Raw genomic sequence first — 17,347 nt, forward strand, 5'->3', positions numbered from 1 at the left:
CAGCTGAAGCGACGCAGCACGCAAGCAGCCAATGTTAAGAGTGGCTTGTCTCTAAAGTTCTCAGTCATTTGCAAGCAACTTATTTTATAGTCCCTAGGAACTCCATAGATTTGTCTTGATCTTCGTGTCAGTGCAGGGAGCCACTTCTCAAAATCTTTACCTTCAGGTCAGTTCTACAATTATTTATTTTTAACCACTGGTTCTTTTAAAATATGTCTCTTATAACACATGCTTGTTTTAGTCAACCTTTTTACAAGATAGAATTTTAATTAATTTAATTTTAATTTTAACTGCCTTGGCTTTGTTTTTAGAATGCTTAAAACTTTTTTACTACCCATCGGTCTGTTTTTCCACTTTTCTTTCCGTTATATTATCTTTTCTTTTTTTAACTGGCTTTGGCTGGCTTACTTTGAATAAAAAGCATGCCTAATATTTTAAAGCTTGAAAAGTTGCCATTAATCGCTGGTATCATAACATCCTCTTAAGGCAAGTTATCCTGTTGCTGTGTCCTCTGAATGTAGGATCCAGAGTCAGAAGGCCTCTGGCAAGGATAAAAATAGCCTTCCTGCTTGCTGGTTTGTTGTTAGGTTTACTGCCAGTAGGAAATCTTTTGAATTCCTTAATTGGGTCAGCTCTTTGCTGGTGTCTCTCTAGACATTCCCTTCTGCCTGAAATTCTTAGATGCTTTTAGATCTTCCACCTTTGTACCTGCCCTCGGTTGTAGTTAAAGCAATCCTTATAAAACCTTCCTCAATCTGTAGAAGCATAGCCCATTGACTTTACTTATCTTAAAGATAAAATGTTATTTTCTCTCTGTCCTTTTTTTTTTGCCCCTCTATACTCTGATTTTCAGCTACCATATCACAATTGAAAAATTAAATCTGAGCTATTGGCACAAAAAGAAGCTCCTTTTTGGCTTTTATTGAAAAGAATATTTTTAAGTTGAATTTCCAGAGTTTTCATTTCCTAAAATACTGCTGCTACTTTGCCAGTTTGGCCATCATAAAAGAAAAGAGTTAGGTTTTTTTCTCTCATCTCCTGAAAGAAGAATTATATCCCTGTTTGTAAGTTAGAATATTAGCAAACTCTCATTTCTCTGAAGCTGAAAAATCCCCCAGATGGCCACTCCCTTCTTCAGGGTTCCAGTTTGGGTCTTACTTGGCAAGGAGGAATCCTTCCTCTTTCTTTCTCTCACAAGTGGGAAACTGTTAATTGTCTCTGGCTTTTAAGTTACTGAAGGGAAAGGAATTACTATTAATTGAACACATAATCTATCCAGGGGGACTTTTTTGGGCATTCTGCAAAAGTTATCGTACGAATTTCTCACATGTACATGGAAATATCTCCGTTTTTACTTCAGAGAAGCTAAGTGACTTGAACCTGCCTCACTGGATGAGATTGGTCCAGCTCTACACGTTGCACTGTCTGTTTCATGCCAGAGAGACCACTAGCTGCTAGCTCTGTTTTATGTATTCGACAGCTTTTTATTGAGTGCCTTTCTCTGCTCTAAGCTCTGGGATGTGAGACCCAAAACCTGTCCTCAAATATTTTGTTGTCCTAGAGGAAGAGAATTTAGAAATAGGTGATTTAAATACAGTATATAGTAAGTGTAAAGAGTGTTGTATGGAGCCGACAGGGCTGTCTGAACCAAGGAGCAGGTGGCTTTGGGCAGGTACCTTCCATAGGATGTGAGGCCTAAGAAAGATGCCACCTGGATAAAAGGGAGGGGGCTTGAGTGGTGAAACACTGGAGACAGAGAGAAAGGAAGGCATTCCAGACAGAGGAAGGGACCCAGACGAGAAAGTTAATGGGCCAGTAGTTCTGAATATCTAGAGTATCTAGAAGAGAAATGGCAGTGAGTTAAGCAAGAGAATTCAAGTATTTTTTACAAGCTCCAGACTTCAAACTGAAAGTCAAATCTATCCTGGAAAGGGGTTTTGTGTAGTCTGAATTCTGTGTGTATGCGTGTGTGTGTGTGTGTGTGTGTGTGTGTGTGTAATTTAAATGGCTTTTAGGGGAGGGGGGCAAGACCCTTCATCCAGTTGATGTCAGTCCCAGCTGGTGTCTCCTTCATAATTTTGCATGGAAACATTTTTACTGGAAGTTGATTGTATCACAGATAGGTCATGAGGTAGAATAAAGTTACTGATTATGCTTTGTGGAGTTACTTTTAGGTCAGTGGAAGAAATTATTAAAAATGATTATCTTTGGGAACTTGCCTGGGGATCTAGTGGTTAAAACTCTGAATTTCAAATGCCGGGATCACAGCGGGTTCAATCCCTGGTCGGAGAATTAATATTCCCACATGCCAACAATAAAACACAAAATGACCTTTGTATCATTAAGTGATAGAACATAATGAGCACATTTTTATCAGTTCATATTGATATGTATTCTGCATTTAAGTATAAAGTTAGTATTCAGAAACTGAATTTATCATTTCTTGGGCCTTGCTTACGCCGTGCAGGCCCCCACAGTGCCATCTTGCTGCAAATCTGACAATATTGGTAGAAACAGCAAATGTAGAAAGACAGGAACAGCACCTCCTTTAAACAGTTATTTATGGCAGTAAGAGCAGAACCAGGAGAAACATCTCTAGTTAAACAACAACAAATAATGTGTATGTATATGTATGAATATATTTGTGTGAGTGTTGTGCTGTGTTCATAAACTGATATGTCTTAGAAATGGACCTAAGTCCATGCTTATCCTTTCCCTGTGAGAAATTTTAGTGATGTCCACTGACAAGAAAGAAAAGTGAAGTCGCTAAGTTGTGTCCGACTCTTTGCAACCCCCATGGACTGTAGCTTACCAAGCTCCTCCGTCCGTTGGATTTTCTAGGCAAGAGTTCTGGAGTAGATTGCCATTTCCTTCTCCAGGGGATCTTCCCAAACCAGGGATCGAACTCAGGTCTCGCACATGGCAAGCAGATGCTTTACTGTCATCAGGGAAGCCTGTCCACTGAAAGCCTCTCCCTTTTTGTTAGTATCTAACAAAAGTAACTCAGAGTTCCAGGCTGTTTGTCACTGTTTTGGTCAGCATGGCTGCATTTTACACAGCCTTGCAGAGTTGTCCCTTGTATCTCTCCTTGGCCTATACCATGTTCCCAACAATGCTCGCATGACTGAAAAAGAGAAGGTCATAGCATGAAATCTAATAGCACTGTAGAACATTTGATATTTTTTATTGCTTGTGTGTTTGAAATGGCAGCATTTATTATATCATTTCCTGCTGCATCATCAGTAGCAATACTATCTGGGTTAGTTTTTAGAAAATAACTTATTTTACCTAATTTTGAAAATAAGAGATACTAATTTATTAGAGTATTTCCTCCTAGTTTTTTTTTTCCTTCTTTCATCTTATTAACTTGGTTACTTTAGTTAGTGTTTTAATATGATAGTTATGATAGTACATACTGTTCTTTTGAGCACCTCCTCCCCCCAGTAATTCTTAGTCATTCTGGTTGGTAAATATTGGTTCTTTCCAACTCACAAATGCCTACTTGGAATCTGAATCTTTTCTAAGCTGTAGAATTTGGTAGTGTAGTTCCCCAGAGTCACACTGTATCAGTTGCCTATATTTGGCTAGGTTGAGTCATGTCACCAAATATAGTCTATGCCTTCTGCATGATGTATGCCAGGCTTCTGGCTCCAAATGCCACAGCTGGCCTCCAGGGACAACTACTTTTCCTGTCATAGCGTCCCTTAAGGTTAGGACTGCTGATCTGGCAGTATTTCTTTGTATTTATAACAAAATCAATTGTAAGACCCTCCACAGACTGAATTTTATCCACGAAATAGATTCACTTGCCAGAAATCCTAATGCTTTCCTTTTCCCTTGAGGAATTCAATTCTAATTGTACCAAAGCCTGGGTTATGTTTATAGATAAATGAGTTATCAAAAAACCAAAAAACAAAACTCAACAAACACTGGGTTATATTCATATTTAGATTATTTTACTTCAGTGTATTCATTTGTGAAATGATGGTGTTTTAAGTTCAGTGGAATAAACTCATTGAATGCTTATTTGGTGCCCAAACAGGAAACTCAAGATACCTAGGTTTAATGACAGCATCAGCAACAACGAAGCTCTAGTGCTTAAAGAGAGGGGCTATTACTTAAAAGAGATAAGATAGTTAGTGAGTAGCTGAAATGATTACCTAAGATGGTTGTCTATTGCAATATAGATAGAAATAAAATTTGGTGAGTTAATCTAAAAAGGGGGGTTCTTTTTTGGGAAAGGTGCCCTAGGGAAAATAATTGAAAAAAACACAAGTAAACAAACAAAAAAGATTTGAAAATATTCTCCATTGGAAACAAAGAGGTCTTGGAGGGAGGGGGTTGTTAGTAATCTAGCCATGGAATAGAAAAATGCAAAAATGCTGGAGAAAATTGGCATCTTTAGAGCAGAAATAATGGAGAAGGTAATGGCACCCCACTCCAGTACTCTTGCCTGGAAAACCCCATGGACGGAGGAGCCTGGTAGACTGCAGTCCATGGGGTCATGAAGAGTCAGACACGACTGAGCGACTTCACTTTCACTTTTCACTTTTATGCATTGGAGAAGGAAATGGAAACCCACTCCAGTGTTCTTGCCTGGAGAATCCCAGGGATGGGGTCGCACAGAGTCGGACACGACTGAAGTGACTTAGCAGTAGCAGCAGTAGAGCAGAAATGAAAGGGACACAAGGAGAATGTGAAAGGCTTGTAGAAGACTTTAGAGTAACATGGAACTTATAATGGGAGCTTTCAGAGGACTTCCAGAAAGGAAGGGCTCTGTGTTCTTCATAACAGATGTCATGAATGGATGATTCTAAATATTTTAATTATAGAAAGAATTTATAGGATAGGGCAGGAAGGGTAGGGAAGCATTATGAAAGTTTTTTCCAAAAGTTTTCTCATGTCACTGCTAATATTTTAAAATTGAAATAGAAAGTGATTGCTATTTGTTTAACAAAATATTTAACAGGTGTATTTTCTATACAGAGGGCATAACTGATTCCAGCCCAATAGGACTCATCATAAGAACAGGTCAAAAAATAAAAACAAGTATCACTTTCATAGTTAAACTGTAAATTTTGCCAGTGATTCTTCAGTGCCCTATTGTCTTAGCTAAAGGATAGAATTACAGTATTTAGAAGTCTGAGGAGCAGAAAAAGTCTCAAAGGATACCTACTTTGTGAGTGCAGGGTGGCATCTCAGGAGGTGTCTGTTGAGGCAGACTGAGAGAACTGAGTGAGGGGGTATTTTTGTGCCTGTTTTGTTGAAATATTATCTCCTTCTCCTTAAAAGGTACCCCAAAGTGAGTTTCTGATAAGGTGGAACTTGACTAGTTAAATTGGGCCAGCTAGTGTGGGAATTTATCTTTGTATTCTCATTGTTAGTTATCCTTTTTTAGTATCAAATAAGAGGCATTATAGTTCATACAGAACAGCCTTGGTTTCATTAATGATACCTTTTTAAAAAGTTAAGAGTATCTTCTTAGAAATAGCAGAAACTTAACTTCAGTTAATATCATTAAGTATTTTTGTTTCTGTGTTGATTTATATCATCTTTTTAAAAAGTGTTTTATGATAAAAATGGTATGAGTGATAACTATTAGTTCATTGACTAAAGGGTTTTACAGCTGCAAAAGTAATGCAAGTGTTTCATCACAGAAAATCAGCTGCTGCTCCGAGTTAGGTGACTCAGAAACACTACTCCCTCCCTCCCTCCCAAGTTTTTAACAGTTAAGGTCATGTTCTTGTTCCAGCATCTCAAGGCTGTGCTTTTTTAAAGATATTCTTGTGACAGGTCATATGATCTGGGCTTGCAATTAAAGCAGTTAAGCTGGAATTCACTGGATTTAGATACTTGGCTGTGTATATAAACATTAAATAACAAAGCCAATTTTTAGGAAGAAATTGAAATATCAAAGTTAATTTTCACCTCCTCCTTGCCTGTCTCCATCCCTACCTTTCCTCCCTAAACAAGAACACACTGAAATTTTAAGTGAAGCAATTTGCAATTTAAAAAATCCTTGTATTTGGTTTTAAATTGTAGAAAAACTTTCAGATTTTGTTTCATATTAGACTCCCAAGTTTCACATGTGGATTAATTAAAGCAACAGAGAACACTTTTCTCTTCTCATGGCATGAGTTTATTTCTGTGGAGACTGTTTGAAAGAGGATTTTGAGAGATTGAAGGATAGCTGAGGTCTAAAGTTCCTTTCTAAATGCTTTTTTTTTTTTTTATTTTTTTAATTTTTTTTTATTATTTTTATTTTTTTTTTCCAGTGGGTTTTGTCATACGTTGATATGAATCAGCCATGGATTTACATGTATTCCCAATCCCGATCCCCCCTCCCACCTCCCTCTCCACCCGATTCCTCTGGGTCTTCCCAGTGCACCAGGCCGGAGCACTTGTCTCGTGCATCCCACCTGGGCTGGTGATCTGTTTCACCATAGATAGCATACATGCTGTTCTTTTGAAATATCCCACCCTCACATTCTCCCACAAAGTTCAAAAGTCTGTTCTGTATTTCTGTGTCTCTTTTTCTGTTCTGCATATAGGGTTATCGTTATCACCTTTCTAAATTCCATATACATGTGTCAGTATGCTGTAATGTTCTTTATCTTTCTGGCTTACTTCACTCTGTATAATGGGCTCCAGCTTCATCCATCTCATTAGGACTGGTTCAAATGAATTCTTTTTAATGGCTGAGTAATATTCCATGGTGTATATGTACCACAGCTTCCTTATCCATTCATCTGCTGATGGGCATCTAGGTTGCTTCCATGTCCTGGCTATTATAAACAGTGCTGTGATGAACATTGGGGTGCACGTGTCTCTTTCAGATCTGGTTTCCTCAGTGTGTATGCCCAGAAGTGGGATTGCTGGGTCATATGGCATTTGTATGGAAATACAAAAAACCTCAAATAGCCAAAGTAATCTTGAGAAAGAAGAATGGAGCTGGAGGAATCAACCTGCCTGACTTCAGACTCTACTACAAAGCCACAGTCATCAAGACAGTATGGTACTGGCACAAAGACAGAAATATAGATCAATGGAACAGAATAGAAAGCCCAGAGATAAATCCACGAACCTATGGACACCTTATCTTTGACAAAGGAGGCAAGGATATACAATGGAAAAAAGACAACCTCTTTAACAAGTGGTGCTGGGAAAACTGGTCAACCACTTGTAAAAGAATGAAACTAGAACACTTTCTAACACCATACACCAAAATAAACTCAAAATGGATTAAAGATCTAAATGTAAGACCAGAAACTATAAAACTCCTAGAGGAGAACATAGGCAAAACACTCTCCGACATAAATCAAAGCAAGATCCTCTATGACCCACCTCCCAGAATGTTGGAAATAAAAGCAAAACTAAACAAATGGGACCTAATGAAACTTAAAAGCTTTTGCACTACAAAGGAAACTATAAGTAAGGTGAAAAGACAGCCCTCAGATTGGGAGAAAATAATAGCAAATGAAGAAACAGACAAAGGATTAATCTAAATGCTTTTAAATGTGTGGCTGCTGGTGGATAGGACCACGCACCGGCTCCCACAGTGCTCATTGGAACTAGGTGGGGTCTGGAGTCTTCCCGGCATCCTGAAAGGCTTGCTCGTCACGGGAGAAGCTCTGCTTACCCACCGTTTTTATTGTCTTGGAGAGTCTGTTATGGTTCTGTGGGGTCACAGTTTAAACTGCTGTTTCCTAATTGGAATGTTTGTAATTCTGAGTCAATTTTATATTCCCACACTACTCCTGGTGCGTAGAGTGCTGTACTCTGGTAGGTAATTAGCCATCAAGTTCCCCTTTCCATTGCTTAGATGAGCAAGACTTGAGGGTTCTTTACCATTCGTATGAAGGGCATGTGGAATATGGAGACATAAAAATGTTGTAATAATGAGTTTTATAATTTATAGCATAGATCTAGGTTCATAGTATGTGCAGTCTGGATACCTCAACTTACATGTAGAAACTCTTCCAGAGTAGAAATGCATTCCTCCCTTTATTTGTGGAAGATGGTGTATCCTCCAAAAATTTTAGACTTTCATAAGCCCTTTTCTCATGGGTATCTTGCATACCCATTTTAGGTTCAATATTCAGAGAAAATTAACCCAGCATTTATTGAATGCTCTTCTGCCTCTGTGCATTTTGCTGTGTGCTTTGCTATTTTCTTCATGTGTAAGTACAGTGAAATGTGTTCCTTCACTTTCTGTATTTATTCCCCTAGATGTGAATTTAAACCTACTGGCATGTCTGTACATGTAGGCATAAAACTGGCACTTTTGTTATGATTCATATAAAAAATACTACTGCTAGCTACATACTTTTAAAAAAGCAGTAAAGAACTGCACATGAAAGAAAACTTGCACATTTATGGGGGAAAAACATGAAGATTATTATTAGGAGTTGATATGAGAACATCATGGTGTCAAGATTGCTTTGGATGGGGATTTGGAAATTAGAATGACTGAATAGTGAAATATAAGGGTGTTTTATTTTCCCACTTTCAGGCCTTCCCTTCTGAATGTTTGTGAATATGCTGTTTGGTATGTCCTCTGACTCTGTGTGTTTATTAGCACAGCTAAGTTTTATTCCCATAATATGGTTTTTAAAATACCTATTAAGCAGTTAATTCAGCTTTGTTGTTGAATACATTTAAACCATCTATGAAAAAAATATAGTAATGGCCTTCTTCTACCCTTAGGTCGTCTAAACTATTCATATCCAGGATCCGATAGCTCTCTGCTTATTAATGGTAAGTGATAATAATTGATTCACCCTAGTGAAATTCACAGAACTTAAACAAGTTAGTACTGGTTAGAAAATATAGTAGTTGTGCTTCAGCAGGTGGAGAAATGACATTAGTTTGCCCTGCAATGATAACTGCAAGTTGCTATTAATCTGTCAGATACTTTATGAATAATTACTGGTCCTTCAAATTAGAGCAGAAACTTTTTTTAAACTATGAGAGCCAACTAATTTGCTGTCTTAAAACTGGTGACAGTGAAAATAAATGAAGATCCCATAATGACACATAAAGAATGGCTTAATTCAGTGTTTGCTTCTGTAGAGTGACCTTTGAAATGTCAACACGAAAACCATTTCTGTGTAGTTGGAAAAGGAAAGGGAAGGTAATCAGAGATCTAAAATCAGAAAAAACAGCCTAAGACCACAGAGCTTGACCTTGCAAAGGACAAGGTCATTCACTGTTTGTTATCTGATGACAACAAGAAAAATGAAGTTTTATCAGCCTTCGTAGTGCCTTTAGTAAATTCTCCTTGCCTATTCTAAATATTACCCCTGAGCTGCTCTCTTTTTATATGTGTATTCTGAAGCAAACTATATTTATTAAGGAAGGAGGGGCCATCTACTCACAGAAGGAATTTAAGAATTTTTTAAAAGTTTTTTATAAGACTATAGTTTAAAATAATTGGGTGGAATACAGAAGTCTTGTTTACTTCTTTTTCACTCTTTTACTATTGTATATGGATTTCAAATTTGTGTATTCATAGTGCCATCTACTATGAATGAGTTGCTAAATGAGTTGCTAAAACTCATTTTAAGTCCCACCACTTCTGTGAAATATTCTTGACCAAATAACCATATTCTCCACATTCCCCAAACAAAGCAAAACCAAAAAAAAATCCTCCTCCTTGTCCATGGTCTAGTATGAATTAGGAGTTGAAACTTACTTTTTTAACTGGATTTCTTTTTCTGTAGTGTTTAAAAATCAGTGTTCTGTAGAATATAGGATTATTGAGCCAAGAAAAGTTAGAAGGAGATTTGATTTATGAGAGTTGCTGCATGCATTAGATCCTCTGGAGACCATGTGGCTTGTAAAAACCTCCCTTGTTCATCAGTCTTTGGTCTTTACATGCTACAGTGCCAGAAATAATGCCAAAATACAGTCTTTCAGCATAACTGTGTATAGACTGAAATCCCAAACTGGTGACAGTGGCGTCAGGATAAGGAGGAGTAATATAAGGGTTGCCATTGTAGTGTGGTTTCATCTTTTCCTGTGGAATGAGTTCCAGAGTCAGGTGCTGGAAATTGCAAGCAACCAAGATCTGAGATAGTGTTGTTCTGTCTTAGGCAAAGGGATCAACTCTTCATTCTCTCAATTGTTTCATTACTGCTAAATTATTAATTAGGTCAGTTGTCCCTGGAGTATCTTTGTTGAGTTGAGAAAAAGAAACATTCTCTGCTGGGTTTTCCTTAAAGCCAAATTCACTTAGTTTTTTAGAGTCTACTATAAGATTTTTTTCCTCTTATACGCCCCCACCCCCCTTAATATCCTTTCTTTCAAGATTAGGTTATTTTTTAATGACCCTCACTTGGCAAAGGAAAAATAAAGGTAACTCCCCCCCAAAAAAATATTTGTGTTTTGAAATTTTACTGCCTACACCCTCTAGAAGTAGACTAGATGGTTTTTTTACTGTTGTATACATGGAAATTTTATTCTAGAAGTAAACTGACTGAGGTTAACACTATCTCAAACTGAAAGATAGGAAGATAAAGAACAAAGAGATGTCAAAGAGGGGAAACTTGCTACCTCCTCAGGCAAGACCCAGAGTATGGGGTTATGGCTGCCATGGTCTCAGATCCAGTATTCAGCTTTGTAGGGTCCCAGAACTTGATTTTGTCAGTATGATCAAGTGTTAGTTCTTAATAACAAGCTGACTTATACTGGATGCCAGTTTATACATTCATAATGGGGAAATACTTCCAGTATCTCTAGATACTGGATAGATCCATTCCCTCTCTGACAGCAGAGTCCAGAGTATAGAAGGTTGCTTAAAAATCTTGAAATTAATGCAAGGTGGAGGGATATTAAGACAGTTCTTTAGTCACCTTGATTTAGGCATGCAGGAGACTCCAGTTTGATCCCTGAATCGGGAAGATCCCCTGGAGAAGGAAGTGGCAACCCACTCCAGTACTCTTGCTTGGGAAGTCCCATGGTCAGAGGAACCTGGCAGGGTCGCAGAAGAGTTGGACATGACTGGGCAACTAAACAGCAATAACAAATTGCCCATTCTCTTCAGTCAGATTTTTGAAACATCTTCCATGGTGGATTGCTCATGTAGATAAATTGGTCTCATTCATATGATAATTCTTAATAGCACTTTGTTCTCACTATAGCTCAAGTTTTGGGGGCTCCTGTATTGCAGAGCTAGTTTAATGTATTGTGTTTAATGAAGATAAACTCAAAAATCACAAATGATACCCATCTTGTAGGATTGTGGGGGAGATTAAGTACATGTAAAATCATTTAGCATAGCACCTGGTATGTAGTCAAACTAAATTAATTAGAATGTCATTTTGGGAATATTAGTGCTAACGATTTGCAAGGGGACAAAGAAACACAAACCAAGAGATTATGGTGAGTTGAAAAAATTATCTAATATTGAACATGCTTTCTTTGTTTCTTATTAAGATAGATAACCTGAAATTTAATTTATTTACTTTTAAATGCAGTCTCTTTACATCTTACATTCATTCAGCCTTTTCTGAAAGCTGAAAATAGGCCTAATATGTTGTGTTGCTTTGTATTCATTATTCAACTTTGAGACTTAAAGGAACCAGCAGGAGCTGTTCTTTTCTGTCCATCACAAGTAGTCTGTTCAGGCTTTTAAAAACCTTTAGAAAGGTGATTATATAGCTACTTTACTTTGCTTCAGTTAATAATTTTCAGCTTTTTCTTCCAAACCTCTGTTGAATTGAGAACCATTTCTTGCTTTATTTGAATAAACATATGAAAGAACTGTTTCCTAACTTATATGTACTTTTGAATTTCAACGTGACTTTTATTGTATAACTTGTTTTGAAATTTTCAAGCAATCAAAGGTTTGGGGGAAGAAGTGGGGTTTAAATTCTAAATAAATAAAAAGATTCAGAATACTTAGTCTACTAGCTTCAGCAGTTATATTGGAATAATATCAGTATTTACATGTACAAAGATAAAAAAGGGCTTGCTCACCCAGCAGATCAGATTACTTTCTTTTTTCCCCGTGGCTGTACTCAATCATTGGTTTTCAGACTATGCAATTACCTTCATATTACCACTCATGACTTTTAAGAGGCATTGCCAGTATAATTCAACAAATATTAATTGTGTATCCTAGGGAATTATTATTGTTGTGTTACTAGTTGTAGAGATTTTTTTTGAGGGGCATCCTTAGGGGGAGATTCTTGGATTTTAAATGTACTAAACAAATAAAATAACTTTCTGGCTACATTTTGGATACTGTAATTAGTTCTCTAGGACTGCCATAACAGGTACCACTGACTAGATGGCTTAAACTGAAATTTATTTCTAGTCTTGGAAGCTCGAAGTCTGACATCAAAGTGTCAGCAAGGTTGATTTCTTCTGAGGCTTCCCTCCTTGACTTGTAGATAGCTGTCTTTTCCTTGTCTTTACACGGTTTTCCCCTCTGTGAAAGTCTATGTCCTAATCTCATAAGGACACCAGTTATATTGGATCAGGGCCAGTCTGGTGACCTCTTTTATTTTAATTTTAACCACCTCTTTAAAGCCCCTGTTTCAAATAGTCACATTCTGAGGTTCTGAGGGTCAGGACTTTAGCATATGGATTTTGAGGAGGGACCACTATTCATCCCTTAACGGATAACATTTCCTAGTTTATCTTACATAGTAGGACTATAGTTAGAGTATTTATTTTATAGTTGTGAAAAACAACCCTGAAACAGTTTCTCAGCTAAGTCAGAAAGCAGTGCTAAGCATAGGCCAGATTCATCTCATATGTCTCTGGTGTGTCTTGGTTTAGCTCTGAGCTAGATATCAGATTGAATGGTTAATTTTCCTTTTACCCAACTTGAAACTTTATTTTATCCAAGAAAACTAACATTTAACCACTACCACCACCTCTGTATAAAAGTGCCTGTGTGTGGTACTTTTTTCTTCAGCCTCCCACTTTACAGCTTTAGTATTTAGGATTAGCTGCTTCAAAAATGAAGCTTCTGGCAGGGAAAGTTTATAGAGCAGCAAAAAAGACTAGTTTTGAACAGATGCATGTATGTATTTCTTTTCCTCTGTGGATGTCTCTCACTTAGAAGCATCAGCTAAAGTACTTGCTTGTCCCAGAAGAGATTAGTAAGAAATCTTTTAAAAGTTAGCATAGAAAAATATCTCTTAATTACAGTTCTTTTAAAGGGAGAAGATTGTTTGCTTAGGGAGGGTAGGGGACAGATATCTATGGAAAGGGAGGGCATAATTTGCCCAGGAGAAATGTAGATTGTAGTCACATGCTGAAAATGTATGTAATATGGTTCATAGCTGCTACAGGAAGGAGCATGTTGAAAGATCCTTTCATGAAAAAGACAATATGAAAACCTATTGTAAACTCTGCAGTGCTCTACAGTCGTTAGCCTTGGAATAGTAATGAAGAGCTGAAAGTAACTGTTGAAGATCAACCTAAGAATATATACATATGAGTTTACTTTTAAGGGAGGAAGAAAATTATTATTTACTGAGTGTCTGTCAGACCATCATATATATATGTGATATCTTTTGTTATTCATTTTTCCATTTTTATAAATAATAAACTGAGGGTTTGGGAAATACAGAAACTGAATTACATTCAGTCTCTGCCCTTCTGTAAGCAATTTAAATAATCCTCTCATATATTTATTATATCTTGTCAGCATTCTTTGAATTAGTATAGCAAGCTAGTATGAACACAAGCCAATGTGACATAAGAAATTCTATAAATCATATGAAAATGAAAGTTGCTCAGTCGTGTCTGATTCTTTGTGACCCCATGGACTGTACAGTCCATGGAATTCTCCAGGCCAGAATACTGGAGTAGGTAGCTGTTCCCTTCTCCAGGGGATCTTTCCAACCCAGGGATCGAACCCTGGTCTCCTGCATTGCAGGCGGGTTCTTTACCAGCTGAGCCACTAGTGAAGCCCGAGAATACTGGAGTAGGTAGCCTATCCCTTCTCCAGGGCATCTTCCTGACCCAGGAATTGAACTGGGGTCTCTTGCATTGCAGGCGGGTTCTTTACCAGCTGAGCTACCAGGGAAACCCATAAAGCATATATCTAAAATAATTTTGTGACAGTGAACCCATTAAGAAATTAGGGGATGATTTATAAAATCATTTAAAATGATTCTTTGCATCTTTGTTGAATTATATACTTTGGCCTTTGTGATGATTGTCTGCTTTTTGGTTCTGCCACCTTTATTCTTTTGGTTACAGATTAACTCCTTTCAGCATCCAGTCTTTGATTTATATCTTTTTAACTGGTTTACTAATTTGACTGATTGTCCCACATACTTCTTTTTTGGTCCTACTGGAAAAACAAGTTATTTGATAACATCTTCTACTCTGACCCATCTCCCCTTGTTTTTCCAAGTAGCATTGCTATCTACCTTCTCAACAGGGAGCCTAAATGGAGGTAGACCAGCCTGAGGTAGCATAAGTAGTATAGGTCTTTCATTGCCCACTAAAAGCTAGCCATATTTTATCCTTTATAGCCTAAAGTCCTGTTCTTTTTTTAAAATTTATTGTTAATTGGAGGAGGATTGCTTTACAATGTTGTGTTGGTTTCTGCCGTACAACAACGTCAGTCACCCATAAGTATACACACATCCCCTCCGTCTTGAGCCTCCCTCCCGCCACCATTCCGTCTCGCCCCTCTGGGTCGTCAGCGCGCGCTGAGCTGAGCCCCCGTGCTGTGCGGTAACCTCCCACCAGCTCTCCGTGTCACACATGCTGATGTGTGTGTGTTCAGTGCTACTCTCTCGATTCGTCCTGCCCTCTCCTGCCCCTGCTGTGTCTGCAAGTCTGTTCTCTCCATCTGTGTCTCTATCCTGCCCTGCACATAGATTCTTCAATAACATATTCGTAGATTCCATAAATGTGCATTAATATACAGTATTTGTTTTTCTCTTTCTGACTTACTTCACTCTGTGTAACAGGCTCTAGGTTCATTCACCTCAGTTCAATTGGCTCAAATTCTTTCCTTTTCATTAAAGTCCTATTTACAGAATCAGATGCCCTCATGTAGGAAAGGATGCTTTTAATATATCATTTGTTTTTTAAAATTATTTATTTTTACTTGATTTATGATTGGTTTACAATATTGGTTGTAATGTATCAACATGTATCAACATGAATTAACCATAGGTGTACATATGTGCCCCCCCTCTTGAATCTCCCTCCCAGCTTCCACCCATTCCCACCCCTCTAGGTTATTACAGAGCTCCCATTTGAGTCCCTGAGTCATGCAGCAAATTCTCATTGGCTGTATGTTTACATATGTTAGTGTATATGCATCCATGCTACTCTCTCTGTTTATTTCACCCTCTCTCTCTTCTCCCCCACCCTTGTCCATCAGTCTGTTCACTATGTCTGTGTCTCCATTGCTGCTCTGCGAACAGATTCGTTAGTACCATCCTTCTAGATTCCATGTATATGTGAAAAACAATATTTGTTTTTCTGATTACTTCACTCTGTATGATAGACTCTAAGTTCATCCACTTCATTAGAACTGACTCAAATGTATTCGTCTTTATGACTGAGCAGTATTACATTGTATATATGTACCACAATTTCTTTATCCTTTCATCTGTTGATGGACATCTAGGTTGCTTCTATGTCTTGGCTATAGTAAATAGTGCTGCAGTGAACATTGGGGTACATGTGTCTTTTTCAGTTTTGGTTTCTTCAGGGCATATACCTAGAAGTGGTATTGCTGGGTCATATGGTGGTTTTATTCCTAGTTTTTTAAGGAATTTCCATACTGTTTTCCATAGTGTCTGTATCAATTTACATTTCCACCAGCAGTGTAGGAGGGTTCCTTTTTCTTCACACCCTCTCCAGCACTTGTTTGTAGATTTTTTGATTATGGCCATCCTGTCTGGGGTGAAGGAGATACCTGATTATAGTTTTGATTTGCATTGAAGTAGTGATGTTGACCATCTCTTCATATGTTTGTTAGCCATCTTCATATGTTTGTTATTTGGAGAAATGCCTGTTTAAGTCTTGTTTTTAATATAAGTACCAAGAAGAAAACTCAAAAGGATCCATTAACAAATATGGTAATATAGTGCACGTAAAAGTGTAAATTTGAATACAACAGAAAAGGATAAAACAAGAAATGGAATCAGTCTTTCTTTCATCATTCCAGTTCCTGCCCCAAAGGTTCTTGTGGTTGTTTCTAGAAAAAATATTTATTCCCATGTATCTATTTATATTTCCTTTATTGTTAAGTTCATACAATAAGAATCATACAGTATACACTTAGGTACCTCATGCAAGCTACATTTTCGAGATGTTTAATATCAGCACTTGAATATGTACCATATTTTTTAAATGACTATATTTTTTGTGATATATTTTGTGAATATACCACTATTATGTTTAATTTGTTCCTTTTCTAACACATGTTACAACCAAATAAGAAAAAGATACTTTTAAGAGATATTTTCATTTTTATAATATATATATATGTATAATATGTGTTGAAAAAGACTTGATAAGAGTCTTTCTGTACATTTTTGCAAGTCTAGAATGCCAGACTACTGAAATATTTTACTAGAGAAAATTTGCTGATGAATATAGGGCATTTGTAAGCAATCTTGTAAAGATATTTTGGAAATAATGTACTTATCAATACATCTAATAGCAACATTCACCCAAAACTTATAAAAATTTATAGCCATAATGTTTCCAGCCCATTTAGAACATTCTTGAATCATTTTAGTACTGAACAACAAATTATATAGATCAAAACCAAGTAATATAAGTGATAAGCATATAAATAGTCTTCATGTTAACTCTGATGGGAGCCAGAGGATTTGTATTCAATACTAACATACATCCTTTAAAAACTAACAGTGTACGTGCTGTGCTGTGCCTAGTCACTCAGCCGTGTGCAGCTCTTTGGGACCCCATGGACTGTAGCCCGCCAGGCTCCTCTGTCCATGGGATTCTCCAGACCAGAATACTGGAGTGGGTAGCCTTTCCCTTCTCCAGGGGATCTTCTGAACGCAGGGATCGAACCAGGGTCTCCTGCATTGCTGGTGAATTTTTTACTAGCTCAGCTACCAGGGAAGTCTTAACAGTGTATATTCTATGGTAATTATTGGAAAATTCTAAGCAGAGTTTATTTCTGCTGACTTAGCTAGAAGTTTTCCAAAATACATATTTCTTTAAACATTATTTAAATGATTTTTTAAACTGCCACTACCTCTGGTGTTTGTAAAATGTGCAATAATGCGTAACGCTTGATACTCTTGAGATTGGAAATCTGTCTGACATTTTCCTCAGGAAACTGATGAAGATCTGTCTTATAAGCATTTCATCATAATACAGTTTGCAC

General features: G+C 37.3%; 1 protein-coding gene across 3 annotated transcripts in view; it reads left to right on the forward strand.

Annotated features, from left to right (window-relative positions):
• Positions 1-17,347, forward strand: part of CPEB4 (cytoplasmic polyadenylation element binding protein 4) — a 69,442-nt gene that overhangs the window by 32,171 nt on the left and 19,924 nt on the right. For 2 of the 3 annotated variants that reach the window (XM_061129521.1, XM_061129522.1), the window contains exon 3: positions 8,707-8,757. The exons of the other annotated variant lie outside the window; for it this stretch is intronic. In XM_061129521.1, coding sequence (XP_060985504.1) covers positions 8,707-8,757 — 51 coding nt within the window. The remainder of the gene's footprint in view (positions 1-8,706; positions 8,758-17,347) is intronic. 3 annotated transcript variants of the gene reach the window in all.

Source organism: Dama dama, chromosome 25 (genome assembly GCF_033118175.1).
Source record: "Dama dama isolate Ldn47 chromosome 25, ASM3311817v1, whole genome shotgun sequence".
NCBI lineage: Eukaryota > Metazoa > Chordata > Mammalia > Artiodactyla > Cervidae > Dama > Dama dama.